The sequence below is a fragment of the Lissotriton vulgaris genome, unplaced genomic scaffold, assembly GCF_964263255.1.
Source record: "Lissotriton vulgaris unplaced genomic scaffold, aLisVul1.2 SCAFFOLD_1065, whole genome shotgun sequence".
Classification (NCBI taxonomy): domain Eukaryota; kingdom Metazoa; phylum Chordata; class Amphibia; order Caudata; family Salamandridae; genus Lissotriton; species Lissotriton vulgaris.
The window spans coordinates 500,790-521,225 of NW_028253252.1; the positions used below are offsets into that span (position 1 = coordinate 500,790).

At 43.9% G+C, this 20,436-nt stretch overlaps 1 protein-coding gene across 1 annotated transcript in view; it reads right to left on the reverse strand.

Moving 5' to 3' along the window:
* SLC25A43 (solute carrier family 25 member 43) overlaps positions 1-20,436 on the reverse strand; it is a 294,586-nt gene that overhangs the window by 194,149 nt on the left and 80,001 nt on the right. The window contains exons 2-3 of the mRNA XM_086951351.1: positions 12,903-13,144; positions 1,065-1,237 (exon numbers count right to left, since the gene is read on the reverse strand). Of these exons, the coding sequence (XP_086807477.1) occupies positions 1,065-1,237; positions 12,903-13,144 (415 nt within the window). The remainder of the gene's footprint in view (positions 1-1,064; positions 1,238-12,902; positions 13,145-20,436) is intronic.

Here is a 20,436-nt window from a genome sequence, read left to right on the forward strand (position 1 = left end):
TCTTCTGCACCATAGTTCCAGTGGTCATGATGATCGTTAATTGGATGGGATGGTTTAGGAGATATGTTCCGGGCGTATTGCACCAAGCTATTACAGGAAGCTTGCCGTTTGTTCTCCTTTGAGGAAGGATTCCAGGGTCCCAGATGAAGGAAATTTGCAGAATATGGATGAACATTTCCAAAGGGAACGGGAGAGGGAAAGCAACTTTGGTAACGAGGAAAAGGGTGGCGATTCAGAAAAGGAACATGAAGCAAGTAAAATGTGAAATTGTTGCCGAAAGAATTTTCCAGAATATCAAAGTGATTCTGCAAAAATAAATGTGTAAAGGTGCTGCACTGATTGAGAACGGCAAGATTCAGATAAGAGCGAATTGATGCGTACTGGCAAGCGAGTCAAAATAAACAATGATAGGTTCTCTGAAAACGGATAGAAAAGAAGCGGATGATGGTGAGTGATATGATGGAAATCCAGACATAGCTCAAGCAGTTCGTCAAAAATGAACAATACACTTTCCTGGACATTTAAGGGACTTTGGTTGGTAATTTTTTTAATTGTTGTGTGCTTGTCAGCTTTCTTGTGGATCCTTCCTTGTTCATGTTTACCTGAGGACTTTTGTTGTATATTTTTGTGTGTGCGGGGTTTCTGTTCTTGCATACGTTTGGGGTGTGCGCACCTTTGTGGAGTGGGCATATGCTCACACATGTTCATTCGCGTGTGAGACCTTTTGTGAAGGTGAGAAACTGCTAGAGTGAGATTGTGTGTCTCTCACTCCTCACACTATGGGCCAAGTAACTGTCATGCAGAGTGCCGAGTTGAAAATGTTTTTAGATGTCTACTGATCAAAATACTGCCTGGAATGCCGTGTGTTGGGTTCAAGGGTCTGTTTGCAACCTGTATGTTGTACAAGGTCTGCCCTCAGGTTATCCTTCAAACACGTTGTACCTTGACTAAGGCTAGAACGGCCCCCATCATGCTCTATGATCTAAAAACTGAAATGACCGACAATGTGGAGACACTAGTCCAGGCGGTCTCTTACCAACAGCATCATGAACAGGGCATTTTACCTGCATCTTTCGCTTCACAGTTTCGAAAGGGAAGGACAGGGTCTGTGCAACGCCTGCAGCTATGCAGCCAGTGACAAAGTTCTGCAGAAGTGTAAAGCGAGTGCTTGGATCCCTCCAGATTTTATCCAGACTGATGTAGGTCGCAAACGAGCCCACAGAAAAAGGAACAGCACCTGCCAAGACAAATACAACAGAAACAGTTACGTCAAGGATATACGTAAGGGAAAGCCAAAACACAACTATTCATGTTAAGCATTATCTCTAAATTATGAGAATACGTTAGGGTTTATGTAAACGTTTTTTCTGCTCTTAGATAAGAGACATTTTGCAATCTCAGTGTCGACATTTGCTGACTTTAAGAACAATCAAGTGCCCAGTCTTATGTCAGCCAAAAATTATGTTCCGCAGAATGGCACCACCCAGCTGGAACCAGAAAAGCAAAACAAAAATATCAGGTTGTGTTCAAGTAGATGCTCTATTGATTTCAGAAATAACTACAACTATGTACTTAGTCCAAGAGGCTGCTAACCCTCTGGTGACACAAACCATATTCTCCATGGTTCCTGAAACTGGACTCTGTTATACATCAATAGACCATCTGCAGACAGCTTTGATAAAGGCGCAGGTGTCTCAACAGGACACCCTCTTAGCCAATCAGTTACCACCTCCTTTCCTGCACCCGTAATAGATCAATGGTTTGTGAACACAATAGCATTCGCAAACCATTCATACATACCACTGCAACTCACAATTAGTAGGGGCACCCTCTGTATGGAGACTCATTTCTCCCAACAATTAACACGCCCAGTGAGGCACTTGATGGTGTAAGCATTTCTCCAGAAAAAACACTTGCCACAGTCCGGATAAAGGCTTCAAGGTCCAGGAAAGTAACTAAACAGTCCCATCAGAGGAGATCTGGCCAGCTGCAATGGCATGAGAGGCTTTCACTGGAGCTCTCCACTGGCTGTCCTTAATTTATTTATTGCAAAATCACCTCATGGTGCCTTGAACGCGACATCCCAGATGAGTCTTGGTGACACGCAGAGGGAGAAACTCGCAGTTTTTCTCTACCAAAAACGCTGATTAGAAGAACTAAGAAGGCAGCTCATCAGTGGCCCAGGCATGACCACAGTTCATAAGCCCTACATCCACCGCAAATCAAGCGGGTGTGCCCGACTGATCACAGTGATGAAGAGAGTGAACCTGCTAGCCGCAGAGTGCAAGGACAAGAAAATGTTCAACAAGGGAGAGATGCAGTGGCTGTTTCAGGCAGCTCCACAGGAGAAGTGAATTGCAGCAGTGAGGCGAGGGGAGGCGTGACAATGGGTCTTCACTATACAGACTATAGACTAGAGTCCACCCTGTGACTGGGACCTTAATGTGTAGTGGATTTTCAGCGCTGGAGCCAGTAGGGTAGCAGGTGTAACAGTGGCTCTAAATTAGTTGAATTTAAACTGCAACAGAACTGGGCAAAGGTCTCAGTCGTCACATTATGCGTCTCCCTCGCTTTTCACATGAGAATGATTAGACAGAAAATTCAACATGGGGAGTGCAAGATACGCGATGTGCTACAGATCTAAATGTCTGAATCAAAGAAACTGTTTACTGGGAACCCCTACAAACAATGACTGTTGCAGACTGTTATACCACAGGGCCTCTTAAAATTCTAGCCCATGGCAAGAGCCCATAGAGTTTTGATTAATGTGCCTGTATAATGTTGAGATCTGGTGTGGACAGCAGAGACGCTCCCCTAACATTACTCACAGTTCCTATCTCCTCAGCATGGAGACTGAGAAGGTCATGCCTGACTGTTCTAATGGCTGCAGTAGTTTCTTTGTTGCCCTGGTGGTGTTGGTGCGGTTATACTGAAGCATGTTTACTTCTCAACTCGACTGGTTCTTTGTCCTGTCCTATAGAGTGAGGGGGATTAGCAGGGAATCACTGTAGTAATTTATATATCACACCGACTAGAAGTATCATACACACAATTACATCACGTATCCTGAACGCCATTCTGGACACTGGTGTTTTTGTCTTATAACATATGTGCTGCAGAACAGGCTCACAAACAGATCCATGTTATTTACAAGAGCATGCAACAGTGATACACCTAAACCAAAAGAGCTGCCTAACTTCGTGAACATTCTTTACATGGAGTGTCAAGGGGATTGGCAATCCTTTAAAGTGCCTTCAAATATGCAGCTACTCACTATATCTGGTGTCGGTGTGGCTCCAATTCAAGAAACCCACTTAATAAAAAGAAGGGTTTAAATTCAGGAAATGCTAGGGAGGTCACCCTACACAAAGTGCTCTTCATATGTCAGACACTCACTAATATGGATCAGATTGGGATTCCGTATGTGATCACTAGGGCACAAATGTATCTACAGGGAAGATGTGCATTGGTAGAAGGTAATCTAATTGGGGACCCAGTGGCAATAATAAGCATCTACGCCCCTAATTTCTCATAGGCATAATTTATGGACGTCTTCAAACACCAACTCACAAATCTGATACAATCTCCTATGACATGGGGAGAGGATTTTCATAGCGTACCAACCACAAACCTATACAGATCTCCTCCCCACCTTAAACAGCAGCAGAATGAACAAATATCTGATTGAGTGCCTTGAATAACAAGCATTTGCAATGCAATAGGTCTCACATTCACGCATGTTTGAGCTATTGGCATTGTAAATGACAATGCCTTTTATATATGTTTTGGGTTTTAAAACATAAATCAAAGGCATTGTCATTTACAATACTAATAGCTTAAACTCTCACAAATGCGAGACCTATTGCATTGCAATAAAGGGCCTTCTCGACAGCTTGTTAGATTGTAAATATCAGAGGAAGAGACCGGCCTGTGACATCTTCAAAGTAGTGATAAATAGTGCAGTGAAGAAGATGTGTAAGTGTTGTAAATTACACAGACACAAAGTGTGAAGTGAGAGTTACATATGATCCAAGCTATAAACACTAACAAAGCGCTCCAACACCTTTGCTCTGTGATTACACTGTCGCGGCTCGGGAAAAAGAGCGGGCGGGCTATTTCCTGCCCTCTCCGTGATTTGAGTGTGCAGTGTGGCATTGCGTAATGTCATTGTTATCTTTGGCCTAATAAAAAACACTCCACCTCTAGTAGGGTCACCTCCTGAAACAGGGCGAGCAGTGCTTTATGACAGGCATGAAGGGAAGGAGGGAGGGATGGTCCTGGCAGCAGCTTCGGCCTCGTACAGTCCCCCTGCTATTACTAGTGAGCGAGAGGCGCTGAGGAGGTGGTACTGGTGGTGATGCAATTGGTGGTGGTTGTGGTGGTACTGGTGGTGGTAGTGGTGGTGCTGGCAATGGTAGTATTACTGGTGGTGGTATTGGTGGTGGTGGTGGTATTGGTGGTAGTACTGGTGGTGGAGTATTGGTGGTGGTATTGGTATTGGTGGTGGTGGTATTGGTGGTATTGGTGGTGGGGGTAATATTGGTCGTGGCATTGGCAGTGGTGGTATTGGTGGGGCTATTGGGGGTGGTGGTATTGGTGGTGGTGGTAGTAGTATTGGTCGTGCTGATGCTCGTATTGGTGGTGGCGGTGGTATTGGTGGTAGTATTGCTGGCAGTAGTATTAGTGGTGGTGGTGCTGGTGGTGGTATTGGATTTGTGGTGGTGGTATTGGCAGTGGTTATGTAATGGGTGGTGTTGGTGGCATTAGTGGTGTTGGTGGTGGTATTGGTGGTGGTAATGGTGGTGTTATTGGTGGTGGTGGTGTTATTGGTGGTGGTGGTGGTATTGGTGGTGGCGGTGGTATTGGTGGTGTTGTTAATAAAACAGGCTTTTGAAAACAACCCCTCATGTGGCTTTACTACAGATAACTTGTAACACAGATGTGCTGTTGTCAGCTTTAGCCCAATAGCACAGGATTATGCGCCACCTAGAATTTACATGACTTAATTCGCTAATCATTTCTAAATCCATTTTACTTGGGGGGGTTGAAACAGATACAAGATAATGCCGGGTTAAAGTGATTGAAAGCAGGCGCCTGTGTTCAAGGGAAGCTGTCCTGCTTAAAAAACAAATAAGCTGTTTCAGCTGAAGCAGCGCATGTCCGGCAGTAAGAGAAACTCAATAAAGTAAATAGTGCTTACAGACTAACTAACAGGTCCCGTGTAACAACTGAAGTAAAAGGGCCAGTCACCATGGGAGGGTACAAATGAAGACAGGGCCGCACTAAGGAAGGACTAACAAGCATATTAAGGAATCTGAAGGCAGCATTTACGAAAGACAATGACACAAGCCAATGATAAATATGAGAGGAGAGTGGACGCGGATTCTCTTCCATACTACAGCAGTCTCACAGAGTGAGCAGCGCATGCGCGCTGCCACTGGGCTCGACCTAAGAACAGGAATCTCACAGACATATGGAAATCCCTGCATCCTGTAGATAGGAAATATTTGTTTTATTAACCGGTGCATGACCTCCACTCACGTTTAGACTTAATTCCCCATACTATGTAAATGTAAATGTACAGGAATTTATATAGCGCAAATCACCAAGCGGTTTCTAAGCGCTTGCTTAGGGAACCCGTCCTGGTATTCCCCTGTGAGATAACCCCGGCAGGGTATCCGCAAGGTGAAAGCCAGGCATCCGCCGCGAGGGGCAGTTGTGGAGATTAAGCAAGCTATTGCCCAGAGTCGCAGAGTGTGAACCCGTGAATCGAGTAGGCACCGGAGCGAGAATTGTCGAGTCCATGGACATTTTAGGACTCAAGACCCCGCCGAGCCGGGAATTGAACCCTGGTCCCGGGCTGACCTCTGCTTCCAGGTCTGCCTCCTCTAACCAGTGAGCCACACTTCTCCACTACACACTTGAGAGGCGATAGAAATGAGGCTGAATATTTGGCAAGTACAATATTGGACATAACCCATTGATGGTAATGGGTCTTGGGATGGATGCATGACATTCTTTCTCTCGTGGAGAAGCTGACAAAGTTCCCTGTGGACTCGTTATTTAAGGGCGATATGTCAGAAGTTATCACCAACTGCCTTCCTTTACTTATTTCAAAATTCTTCATTGATTTTCATAAGAGCAGGCAAAAAGCCTGTAACAGGGTTAGCATAAGATATATAAGGCAAAGTTGCAAGTATACAATCTTAAAGTGAGGTTATTACACCGATATGGGTAACATGAGACTAACCCAAGTGAACTATAAAAATAAAAAAATAAAAAGACAGGCAAAAGAAGCGGAAATTGAAGAGAAGGGAAGGGAAGGGAGAGTGACTGCTAGTAGAGCTTTATCTTTCACTTACAAAAATTCTATACACAAGTTGGCACCATAGCGGTCCGATATTGATAGGCCTAACATACAGCAACCTGGTACAGGTAACAATGGTTAGAAAGAGGGAACCACAGGGTTTACCTCAGAAGTAAAAGTAGTTGTAAGGGGAATGTACATTAAAGCAACCCATGATGCTAAATCAGTCCTTAATAGGGAGATTACTGCCCTGGAAAACACTATAAAAAGGTGGGAGATTGGAGACGAAACGTAGAGATAGATGTAGAGATAGGAGGTGTATGTGCTAGCATCAATTAAACAAGGTACAAGTTCTCTTCTGCGGGAATTCCAATATCTTGTCAAACAGTGTACCCCTCTAGGAACGTGTGAAATAAATGCACCTTTAACACACTTAGAACGTGGGATCTGAAGCCTTCGAAGAAAGAGAACCCCAAGTTGTGTCTGGCTCCTGACGTTCTCTTACAGTGAGCTCTCTAGAAGAATGCTGTAGAAGCAAACCAGGCTCTGCAGGCACATCAAAACCTTAAAATCTAGTCCTAGTGGAGGCAGATGGCTGTTTAGGTTTATCAAAGTTCAGGCGCATGTGCCGCCATCTTCTTCCGGCATGCCTGCCTGTGAAGGCATCTGGTGCCTATGCCTCGTCATCAGGAGAGACTTCTCAGCCTCTTACAATCCTCCAGGCTCCAGGCAGGCTCTGTAACCTAAGGATTTAATTTGGCCATAAACAGCAGCCACATTTCTCTCAACAATGTGCTGCGGCTGAGTGTGAGCCACAGACCATGAAAGAATAACCTCTCCGTGCCTAAGATACCTAGTACTATTCCACTTTTAGTTCTGCTTTCTGGAAGAAGCAGCCTCAGAGGGCAAGAAGACAATTCATAACAGTTGTTTTTCTTTGTGCTTGCTGAAATTCAGTTCTTCATAACACTAGCAAGCCCCAAAACCCCATCCTGTGTGGTTTCCTTCAAACCCCTATGCACAGTGTAAAGAAAATATGTACAAACATTTCACTAAGAGGCTTTTATTGTATTTATTTATTCAGTAAACCTTCGAACTGGAAGTGCTGTGCAAAGTTACCATCAAATGGTATTCAAGAACTATTTCAACGTCAGTGTGTAACTTACCCATCAAAGTTGTCAATCATTTGGAAAGTAGAATAGAAACAAAACACAACAATGCTAAATCGCAAGACATGCTTCCTTCGCCACAATGACCAACAAATAAGTTCTCCAAACATGAACTACCACGTTTCTTTCCAACGTATCATAAAAATTATGGTGGACGTTCAAGCAATCTTATTTTTCATCATCGATGTACAAGCCAGGCACTAAGAGTTCCTACAATGGCAGGTTAGGCCACCATACGCTTACTTCTTTTGCAGGTGTGTCCAGCACGTAGTTGCTCCAATTGAAAGGGAAATAGAACTTTTTTAATATTTAGACTGAGAAGGTCGGTAGAAGACATCATCTTTGTAAAATTAAGTCTCCCATGCAATGATAACAAGACGTTTGGCATATATCTTCCGAAATTTTTATCTGAAATATCTTCAGATGTTTTCATAGCATATTCATAGATATGCTATAAAATTTGTAAGTTTTCATGGCATATCTCTTACTCCATGGGCAGAAGAGAAGAAGGATCTGATTATTCTGCTTCAATGTGAAGGGGAACAGGAGGAAAGGGAAAACCAAAATAAAGTCGAATTCAAATTTAACATTATTTTACATGTGATCAGAATAAGTGTGCCAGGGAATTGTGAGCAATCAGTTAATTGAAGTACACATTTTAATGCTGAAAACCAGCTGGGTTGCTGCCTCTTTTGGAATCATGCCTTTGCCACAGAAAATTTACTAGAGTGGAGATTACGTTACAAAGAATAGAAAAATCTGGATCGAGGCAAGACTATAAAATAAGAAATCAACCACATTTATATCAGGATACAGGTTAGAGCGACAATGGTGGTTGGCCCTCAAGATGGCAGCATTGCCGGTCTCCAAAAAGAACGAGGTAAAACTAAGCTCCAAATAGGAATGGGAAGAGATAAAGAAAAGTAAGTCACTACCTTAACAAATCCAATAATTAAAGAAGCACTGGCAAAGCCAACAGGGCTCGCCTACATGGGAGCTATTGACTATGGAATTTTGTTTTAGTCAAGGTGTACAGCACCCCAGCTCCTGTTCAGCATGGCTGAAAGTAGTGAAAAAAGTGTTATGACGCGGTCAGCACTGACCATGTCATATATTGCTTTTTATTGGTCTATTTCCAGCCATGCTGCTGCACAGCATGGCTAAATAAAGCATTGACAAAGCTAATAGTTCTCACATTGGTAAGAGATATAGGTTTTTTCAATGCTTATTTTTACTGCCGGGACAGGCGGTGGGAGGGGTAAGCAACAACGCAGGAGGGTGGGAAGGAGCAATCAACAATCTGGGAGGGGGCGTCAACAAAAGGTGGAAAGTGGGAGGGGGCAAGCAACAACCGGGGAGCGAGGGACAGGAAATTAGCAATAGGGAGGGTAAGGAGAGTGGGAGGGGCAAGCAACAGCACAGAGCGGAACAGGAGAGGTCAAGCAACAACAAGGAGTGGGATTCTAGCAACAACATGGAGCAGGGCGGATGAGAGGGAGCTAGCAAAAACACCAAGCAGGAGGTGGAGGGGATAGATAAACAGGAGGGAGACGGCCAGCAAGCCCATACACTCTTATGTATTGCTGCCACTAAAAGAAAGGTAGCCAAGGCCTAAAAGTGAGAAAAGTAAAACAACACCTACTGTTCAAGGAAGCAGTACTTGGGTTATTCACCATGGGAGGGACAAACAAATGATAAGAAACTGAAGCTGGCAAGTGCTGGCTAATGGGAAGGAAATGAACGAGACGATGGAGCAAACCAATGATAAGCCATGGGCAGGCTTGCAGCCCACTGTAGGCTAACAAAATACCTCACAAGTGACAGCGCATTCATGGTCTCAGGGGATACAGGAGGGACAAACCACAGTTTAAAATAAAAACAGTACACAGATTAAAACACAGTGCTGGTACCTCCACACAAGGAGACAAAGTAAATCGGACACACCCTGACATGCGTTCACCAATGAAAAGGAAGAAGATAAGAGTGGGGATGAAGCCAACCGATTGTTAAATATTGGACAGGCTTAAAGCCCCTTTCAAGTTTTTTTTCTTTTTTTCAAATAACCAACAGATCATAGCAAGCTGAACAGCAGGAATCCGAAGTCCTTCTCTCCCCTCTGGCCTCCCTCCCCCATGATGCACTGCTCAATTCTATGCAGGAGTTTTAAGAAGCAGGTATGCGGTAGTGGTAACAGTGCTAATGCCAGCACAGTGGCCCGGAGCCAAGGCACAAGGAGTAAGAAGCGACGACCTGGTGACGGAGTAGCCACAAGTATGTTCTGAGTGAGTGTTTGAATTAAAATGTGCCACAAACGCTGTAGTCCTCTCCCATCCTTGCCTCCTAAGGACCACTCGAGGGTGTCCCGAAACGTACCATACATCTCGACACACACCGTACCTCAGCGAACAAATAACAAAAAGCTCAACACCAAGCTTTCAGCACGCATCGTCTAAAGCAAATTCACTAAATACTTAAGGAAAAAACGTTCACCACCCAGCATGCTCTACTGTAAGATGCTGCGCTTGTGCCCCCTGTTGCACCCTGAATTAATACAACCGAAAATAACTTGAGATTTGGTCAACTGGGCTCACAACGGACCTCAATCAGGGAAGGCGGCACCCCCCCCCTACAAACTAAAACAAACTGTAAAAGAAAATGAACACCAGCCTTCTTGCGCTAATGACCATAACTAAAACCCTTGTCTCATTGTGCTTTATCTAAAAACTGGAAATTTGTACATAAAATCTCCAGCATGCGACGGAAACAGACAGAAACAATTGACAGCCCCACTCAGCAGGGCTCTCAGATTGCAAGTGAATCTACTGGGAAACCCGGGCCTACGGCAAGTCCTGCGTGAGGGGTTGGGGAAAACAACCATTTTAATCCATCAATACTTTTTAAAACTCAACACAGATTCAGGGTCCCTCTTGAATCAATCTCAACCCCTAACTCAGTCCTGAGACCATTACACAAGTCAATACCAACTTCCAAGGGAATGAAACCAGGAGACCAGCACTTAGGTGACACCGCGATAATTGAACTTTCCTCAACAATTGACCCTACCTATCTCCAGGTGTGCTACTCTCACCCACCAACACACTCTTACATTTGAGAAGCCATAGTGAAACTATGGAAACAATAGTGCAAGTGCACCACGAACAGGACTCTGATGAATGTAAAAGGACTCTTTCAAATGGTAATGCCTCAACCCCATGGACTATAAGTGGGTCCCCACTAAGAAAGACCCAAATTTTCAAACTGAACGATACAGATGTTAAGATCCTAGAAATATTGGAACAGTCGAACACGGGCTGCTCCCTTGAGTCAAATACCAAGTGTTCAAAATCGAACCATGATTGCAATTCCCCAACTAATTACAATCCTTTACACATTGCCTCTTAAGTCAAGGAAGAAAAGAAGTTGATGATCAAGAATGTGTGGCCGCCATTGTTGATGCTATTGGATATACTGTTTCTGAGTGCAAGTGGACGGATGCATCTGAAATGATGAACTTTTTAAACAAGTACAATGTAGTCAAGGGTTGGCTGGCCACCAATTAGGAATTTACATAAATCATTAAGGATTTATTTTCAAGTGGCTAATAAGTTGACCATTGAGAGAGGATTACTAATGAGGCATGATGTATTTATACTACCAATTTTTTAAAGAAATAAAGTATTGAAGTTAGCTCATGAAGGTCATCCTGGAGCGACTATCGCTAAGAGATTACTGAGAAAACATTATTGGTGGCCAGGTATAGATTCAGAAGTTGGTGTATTAATTCACAAGTGTGTTGAAGGTCTTAGATCTGACAGGCATTGGAAACTTTCTTAACAAGGCATGCATTTTGGATCAAATTGCCAATGGGCCTTGGTTGAAGTTACCCATTGATTTTGCTGGTCTTTTTTATGCTTTAGATGAAGACGTGTTATTTATCGGTTCTTATATATTAGTATTCGAAATGGATACATTACGACTTTATTGCCATTCTCACCACTGATATTGTCATAGACCTTCTAGAAAGAATGTTTTCGATTGAAGGATTATTACAGATGTCAGTTTCAGACAATGGTACTCAATTAATTTGTAAAAAGATGTACATGTTTTTGGATAAATGTCTACATAAGACAGGAAATCTTCTCCATCTTCAAATCAGTTGGAGGAGCGTGTGAAAAGATTTTTAAAAGCATGAATTCAAATTGCCTTGCCACTCAAATTGTCAGTAACCAAATGACATAGGGAAAACATCCACAGTTACAATAATACCCCTCATTCAGTTACAGTTTTTACTCCATTTTATTTAATGAGACAAATGTGTGGTCGCATTCTACCGACACCTAAAATATGCAAATACCGTCCCACTAAGATGGTAGAAACTGATGATGACAAATTACATGTCAGGAATAGAATTGTACAGAAATAGGTCAATGATAAAGTTTACCATGACAACATTCATGGAACTAAGCATAAACAGGTTGGGTAGGGGACTGTGTTATTGTTAAAAAACATATCCTATAAGAATTCAAAAATGAGAATCTGTGTATTTCTCACCTGTACAAGTAATGAGAGTTTCTGATAGTGCCGTGCTTTTGTGGGCCAATGGGTGGTGGAACAAAAGTGTGGTTATTCCAAACTAGGACAGGACATATTGTGGAACAATGGTGCATGTTTGGATGCAGGAACTTGTTATGATTTCATGGGGAATAACAGTCCCAGTCTGCTGCTTGATGTACAAGCAATAGTAATGAAATAGAACATCTCAAAATGTTTCTGATGTAGGTGGTAACGTTTCTTTTGTTGTTCAACCTGGATTTGGCAATGCTACAGATCAACAAACAGAAATTATTGATAGCAATTATCAAAATGTAAATAATGGCACATTACCGAGTAGGAAAAGGAAAGTGGAATTCCAGCTAGGTTTTATGATTATGTATTATTATTATTTATATTAGTTTTTGTTGTCTCATTTGTAAAAAAAAAAAGTCGGAGTTGTATAGATGTGAATGCCGATTCATATTAGGGGTAAGTGGAATCTTTATCTGTCATAGTAGAATGTTGTAGCTAAGGATTTATTGGGCCCATGGATTGTTGGGGAATGTTGTTTTTTTTCCATAGAGTTTCAGCGGAGGAAAGGTGCTGCGTTTTATACAACTTGTGGTCCTATGTAATCTTTGTGAAGTGAACTTCAAGAAATCAATTTTGCTCCTGATGTTCTTATATCACCAACTCAACAGTGACCATTTTATTTCTTCCTCTTTTTTTTTACAATTAATGAACAGATTATAATTTTCCTTTACTCATTTGCGCACAACTGAGGTTTTTTTTATTTTGTAGTCTGGATGAACAATAAAAATAAGAAAGAACAAGGTGTTTTTACATTCCAATCTATACTTCATGTTCAAGGAAAACCCAAAGCGCTAACTCACCTAGTAAGGTTAGTGAAACTCCTCGATAAAGTGAACGGAATCCTTCTTGATAATACATTGAACACAAAGCATGTACAATGCCTCTATACGAGGGGTCCCGTCTGTTCTGCACGATGAGTCGTGTTTTTATGACGTCTGTAGGGTATGTCACAATGGTGGCCACAATGCCTGCCAGCCCTCCTGCTGCAATTGCTTTCCACTGGGAAATTTGACCCACATCGTCTATTAAAAGCAAAACAAACCTGGTGTAAATAAAAAAAAAACAATATTTAAGTAGATATTTTTGCAGAGGTTTAATGGTTTCAGAAGGACACAATTTTTTTGACAAAGAAAGTCATGAGGCATCAACGTGGATCATCAATACAAATGCAAAGGAAACTCTTCATTTGAGTCAATCACAAGAAGTCTTACACCTATTGCTTCACACTGAAGGAAAAAATGGTCGAACAACAGTAGATAGGAATAGGATATCGTACTCCCATCACTGGGGATGAGAACTACTAATTAATTTAAACTATGTAGTGAGATTGTTGATGCATGTTAAAAAAATTCACAGCACACGAGTTTCTAAGAGTTTGGAGCATGAAACTTGAGAAAGCTTTGAGAACAATTTGGCTTCACTAGTGACTTACTGGCCAGCCCTTCGACCATGGTTCATAGCTACTTCTGAAGACTGTCAAACATGATGATGCCATTTTAACCAAACAAGGACCTGACATTTTGACCTTCTTACAAGCTAATGGAGTTATGGAAATACTACAGTACTCTTCCCGATTTGTTCAGCCTGGCCAATGCCAGAAACAGACAAGCATTGGCATAGCCAATAGGTCTCGCTTTAGGGACCTTATAAGTGTTTAACCATGCAACAGTGTATGTTGTTGCACCAAGGATATTGTGCTGCATCACTAAAAACTTATAAGGTCCCAAAAGCGATACCTATTGGCTATGCCAATGCTTGTTTGCAGAGGTGGTTGATTGTGTAGGCAGGGCCTGACACTACGAAGGTTGCGGATTTTACAAGCAATGCCTGGGTTCACAGTTAGCACCAATTCATCTCAAGAATGGAACAAAGATCAAGGATAATTAATTATTCAAAATTCTTACATTCCAGGGGCAGGAAGGAACATTGAATATTGATTGTAGGCATACATTTGTGTCAAAACAGAAGCTGGAATGAAGAAAAAAAATGACAATAGATTTAAAGTGGCCCTTAAAAATGTCAAACTCGTTCAGAGCAGAGTATGTGCTGAAATGTGACCACGTACAAAGGGATGTGTTCCAGCAGCCGCAATGAATGTCACCTGATAACAGACCGTCAGACCTTTCAATAAAATCCCAAACTCTAGTCTGTGAAAGGCAAAGCCAGTATGAAAAGCAGCCGCTGGCTACTATGGCAACATATAGGGTGGACGTTCCACTGCATGTATTAGAAAGCCTCGTGAGAAGAAACATATCGGACATTGCTCTTTTGAGGCGCTGAGCGTGGCTCTCAGGATGTGCAGGCGCTTTTTAAAAGCTGCATTTTATTCGGAACAACGTGAAAGAAAGATTCATTGCGGCGATGTATTCATATGGCCTGTACCAGATTGGAGGGGAATTCGGGTAACTCAGATAACAAGTTACCCTGATCAAAGACGCGCTCTGTGGTGAGAGAGGGAGAGGGAGTTGAAGCGCGGGCGGGCTGAAAGTGAAAATACACGCGATCTTGCGATGAGGGAGGGAGGTGGAGTTTAAGCGCTGCCCGGCTGCTGGGTACTATGGAAACACATAAGCTGGACGTTCCGCTGCATGTATTTGAAAGCCTTGTGAGAAGAAACATATCAGACGTTGCTCTTTTGTGGTGCCGAGCACTGGCTCTCAGGCTGTGCAGGCGCTTTTTAAAAGTTGCATTTTGTTCGGAACAACGTGAAAGAAAGATTCATTATTGCGATGTATTCACATGGCCTGTCCCCGATTAGAGGGGATTTTGGGTAACTTACATAACAAGTTACCCTGGTCAAAGACGCGCTCTGTGGTGAGGGAGAGGGAGGGAGTTGAAGCGCGGGCTGGCTGAGAGTGTAAATACACGCGATCTTGCTGTGAGGGAGGGGGGTGGAGTTGAAGAGCGGCCGGGCTGAATGTGAATAGACCCTTCAAGAGAAGTGGGCACCTCAAGTGCGTGAAAAGAAGCCCGGGAGTTGTGTGCGCGAAAGTGATTGCAATCGGATTCACGCGATAAAGCCACATGGCAGCTGTGCACATGGCGCGCGCTTGTGCGCATAACAGCAAGCTGGTGGCCGGCAAGGTAGCACTTTTAAAACCCAGCTACTAAATGTCATTGCCAGAGCAGCGCAATTGCTGACTCAAGTGAGACCTAAAAAAACAAGGTCAAAAACAAAGAAGGCAGTTAATGATACAGACAGTATACCAAATGACAGACATAACTTTCTAGCACAACCACTGGAGATTGGAAAAAGCACTTGCTTAAATTTACTGGTTCGTCATCTCCATCGATCTGCACAAAGTTTGATTTAGCTCAAACTTCTTAATATAACCGGATCTCATGGTAAACAGAATATTTCAGTTTTATGCAAAACTCCAAATAAAGAACTACAGAGATAGTGTAATTTACAAGTGCTTTTGGAAGTAGGGTCAGGATCAACTGAATAAAGATTAATTAGATTTTTGTGTATGGCTGAATCTCTGCCAATAAAGCTGACCCTGCCACTCTAAACCAAAATCAGTTTGATCCATTCAAATGTATTTGGGACTACCAAGAAGTTTGAGAAAGATCGTGTGCAGACCAGTCATGAACAGCGGATTGTCTGCGCAATGTTTAGGTCGAAATGTATTGGCCACAGAACTGAAAACCATCAAATGCCCCTCAAAAGGGACTGGAAGGTCTGATGGAGACATCCTGGATCAAGGTGGAGCAAACAACACAGTAGAAATCATCTGAACATATTGCTATGGCTAACTAGGAGGCACAGGTTGAACGACAATACGTTTACGGATTTGTACCAAAATGGAGCAGGGATCCATTGTTGAGTGTATTTAAAACCTCAGATTTCCTCTTGCCAAAGTAAAAAATCTTCTGCAACCGTGACTTCGCTCTGGCACTGGGGAACACTATATTTTGCAAATGAAACGAGAGCTTAAAGGTCTTAGCTAACTGTACAGACAAGCATTTTAAAGACAATAGGCGCGATGTAATGAAAATCCAAAAAAGCTCTAATGAATAGGAGTAAAAGATGCATACCTTTCAGCATGGTTTCATAGGAATGAGTCTCATGTTTCAGATTCGAAGCTGCAAACAGAATTAGACCGGAGCTAAGCTTGTATCGATTTCTTTTAATTCGGACAAAATGCACTGCAGCTTGAACCCTTTTGTAATCCTGCTGCCGACAATGTGACACAGCAAATATATTTCACGTCCCAAACAGGAGCATAGAGCACCCCCAAAAAGACCTAGCATTGGTTCAATCTCAGGAGGGTTCAATTTTGTCTGCACCTGCTTCCTCTCTGATGCAAATCATCACACAGGTCCCATTGCTCTGACATTCTCACTTTTCTTGCAACTCACGACAGCTTGTAATTCTACAGGCACTGAACATGCCAGCAGTGAGCCATTAAGTGGTGCAATTACCACAAACAGTACTCATCATCACAATTACTGGGAGGGGGAGAGCACCATTACTGCTCTCTCTCTCTGTAGGCGGTATTGCTGTCATTATTGCATCCCAGGCTTACATGATATCATGTCGCCTCAAACCCCTCCTGACTTCCCTTTTCAGCGCTGTCTCATCGCATTCAGTCCATCTATTGAATTCCTTACCCTACTTCCTACTGGACTTATCCAGCTCATGGATATCTGAAGTTTATCTAGTATAAGTCATGGGTCTTTAAACCTGCTCGTCACACCAATGACCGTGGATCTCAGGAAGAGGCCAAATAAGAACACTGAAGGGGTCTTTGGGAGGTCTCAATCTGTGGCACTCTTGATGACCTCTACCACAATTCCCAGTAAGTATCGAACGATGAACAGGTCCACAACATATGGAAGAAGTCAGACCTGTATTTACCTCATCTGGGGCACCCAGCAGGAGCATCAGGGACACTTAATTCTTTTGGGGGTAATATACTCCCTAAGCATATAGTACTGTATTAATTTATACTTGGACATCCTAGATATCTTAGGGCTGAATTTCAGTGTATTCCGCAGCAAGACCAGATCATGAGTCCATTTATTGTACAATGTGGTCAGTTCGTTCTATGACTGCACGGTTAGAGATTTCCAGAGAAAAGAGTTAATGCTTGCCATTTAGGGTGGGCATATCTCATAGCCAATCATTTTCAAGTGGCTGCTACATACTAATTTTCCACATACCTGTCGCTACTATTGGCCCATACCGTAAGTAGTGCCTTCCTGAGATGATCTAGACCTTGTGGAGGTCTTTAAATTTAACAAAACTCCCCCAGAATATAAATTGCACAATACAATAAGGGTGCTCCAACCCCAGTCACACAGTCCACTTCAATTTCTCTGGTGTGGTAGCACCATCAGAGAGATCAAAGGGATCTCCCATGCATAAGGCTATTTCATGTGTTCTCTGGAGTGCCCTCGTGAGACGTCGCAAAGTGGTTGAACCAGGGTGCCCTTGTTACTAACATGGTTTTTCTTAAGAGGGTTAGGTAGCAACAATGCAAGAGTGGCCTCAATGGTATTTCCGGATCTCTCCCACCTGGGGCATCCCAACGTGCAGCTTACCACCTAGCCGCCCACTGCAGTTATGCAGCCAGATAGAGCTCTAGGTCTGGGGCGGCCTCCCCTCATCCGGCAGGAGTCGCAATTTGGTTAGTTCAACCCTTCGTCTACCATTCCCCAGACCAAGTCCATTAGCATCTGTGGCATATAAACATGGTCAATATGGGAAAGCACTGCTTTGAAAGTCAATCCCATCCAAATTGAAGAAACTAGACAACTTTCTTAGTGTCTCCACACACAGACGCTGAGTCTTGATATACATTTTCAATGATCATTTAATGTTCCGCTTTGGGAAAAAAGCCAGCCAACACGTTTCGTTCTGAAAACAGAACTTCTTCAGAGCGAAGTAGTTGTTCCAATGCGCATTGATTTCCGGTCTTAAAGAGATGGGGAAGGGGGAAAAAGACCTCTGTATCTTTATGCTCCTTAGGTGTTCCTTGTGTTATAAATTCCTCAAGTATGGCTCAAAATTAGAGATAGTCTATTTGCCCCACTCAGATATTATTCCTTTTGTTAATGTATAGTAGTGCTGGAATCAGTTAGTTTCATAGTAGTTCTTTTATATAATTGTATTGTATTGTATTTATTATTTGTATCGCGCAACTGTCACCCTACGGGTATCCTGGCGCCTGAATGCCGGAATCCAAGAGAAGGCCCTAGCCTGGACCACATCCTTCCTCTCCGGCAGAACCCAGAGCGTCCGCCTACCACCCTTACGCTCGAAAACCACTGAGATCATCTGCGGCGTCCCACAGGGATCCTCCCTCAGCCCGACGCTGTTCAATATCTACATGGCACCACTCGCCCACGTCGCACGACAACACAACCTCAACATCATCTCCTACGCCGACGACACCCAGCTGACCCCTACACCGCAAAAGCCAACATCCACAGAGGAATGAAGGCCGTAGCCGACTGGATGAAGGACAGCAGACTGAAGCTGAATTCAGACGAGACGGAGGTCCTCATTCTCGGACCCACCCCATCAGCGTGGGACGACTCCTGGTGGACAACATCGCTAGGCACAGCCCCGGAACCCACAGACCACGCACGCAACCTGGGGGTCATCCTCGACTCCACCCTCTCCATGACCAGGCAAGTCAACGCCGTCTCTGCGTCCTGCTCCAACACCCTCTGAATGCTCCGCAGGATCTTCAAATGGATCCCTCCCGACACGAGAAAAAACGTCACCCAGGCCCTCATCACCAGCAGTCTCGACTACGGGAACGCCCTCTACTCAGGAACAACAACCAAGCTCCGGAGACGACTACAACGAATCCAGAACGCCTCGGTGCGTCTGATCCTGGACGTCCCCCGACACAGCCACATCACACCCCACCTGAGAGGCCTGCACTGGCTCCCCGTCAACAAGAGGATCACCTTCAAACTCCTCATCCATGCACACAAAGCACAACACAACACCAGACCCACATACCTCAATAACCGAATCATCTTCCACACCCCCACCCAAAGCCTCCGCTCAGCCAACCTCGCCTCGCCACAGTTCCTCGCATCCGGAAAAACCACTGCAGAAGGGCAGATCCTTCTCCTACCTCGCCGCCAAGACCTGGAACGCACTCCCTACCAGTATACGACAGACTCAGGACCTGCTGGCCTTCAGAAGACTTCTCAAGACCTGGCTCTTCGATCAGTAGCGCCACCCTCCCCCCTCCTACCCCCCCCCCAGTGCCTTGAGACCCTCACGGGTATGTAGCGCGCTTTAGAAATGCAGTGATTGATTGATTGATATTTCTTTTTTAAAAATAGTTCCTTAAGTTCAATGAAATAGGAGACAGACGTGTTCTGTGTAATACGAATGGAGACAACAGAAAGAGACAGGAAAACAGCAGCAGGATCCAAAGTCTTGGGAGGCTGTGCCAAAATGAAAATGGACAAATTAACAAGATGCCCATCTTAGGGAGAGGCTTCCATTCCAGTGCTGAAAAGAAAAAAAAATGTCTCTTGCAGGAAAAACTCAAATGATGACTTTGTTTACAGCACAAATGCATGAGATGAATAATTGAAAGAGCATACCAATTATTTGTAAAATAGTTCATCATGCACTGGTAAGAAGTCAGCAATGGACGGATACAACAGTTCCAGCTAGTAAAATGAAACAAACCGCAATGCTCCTTGTTAGACCTGGCACCATTGGCGTGGGTCTACCTTTCATTTTTGCTGTTGCCTCATGTATTTTTGCTGGTGTTATATGCTTTGGGCACTGTGCCACTGCTGTCCAGTGCTACAGTGCGAGTGCTCCCTGTGTAAATTGATGTATGGATTAGTAATTCCATGATTGGATGTTTTGTTTACTTGTCAGACCCTAGTACAGTGCACTGAGTGTGCCCAGGGCGTGTAATCCAAATGCTGCTTGTGGGCCTGCAGCACTGGTTGCGCCACCCACAGAAGCAGCCTTGTAAAATGTGTCTAAGGTCTGCTATTGCAGAGCCGGCGTGCAGTCTGGTACAGTCTTGCTGACTGGGCAAGTGCACCCACTTGCCAGTCCCTAAACCTTCCCTTTTCTTCATGTCAGACACCCCTATAGTGGGCCCAAGGGCAGGGTGCATTGTAAGGATAAGGTAGAACAAGCCCCGAGGGAGGGCGTGGCTTGGACGCCGATCGGGATGGCGGCGTGAGCTTTCAGCTCCGCGCGGAATCCCGCTAATTCTCCTGATTCCTGCACCCGGAGCGACCCGTGGTCGGTAATCCTGGCCTACGAAAGGTTGGGGAGCCACTAGGCATCGGTGGAAAGCGACTGGAGGACCGCTGGCCCCGGGGAGACCTCGATGA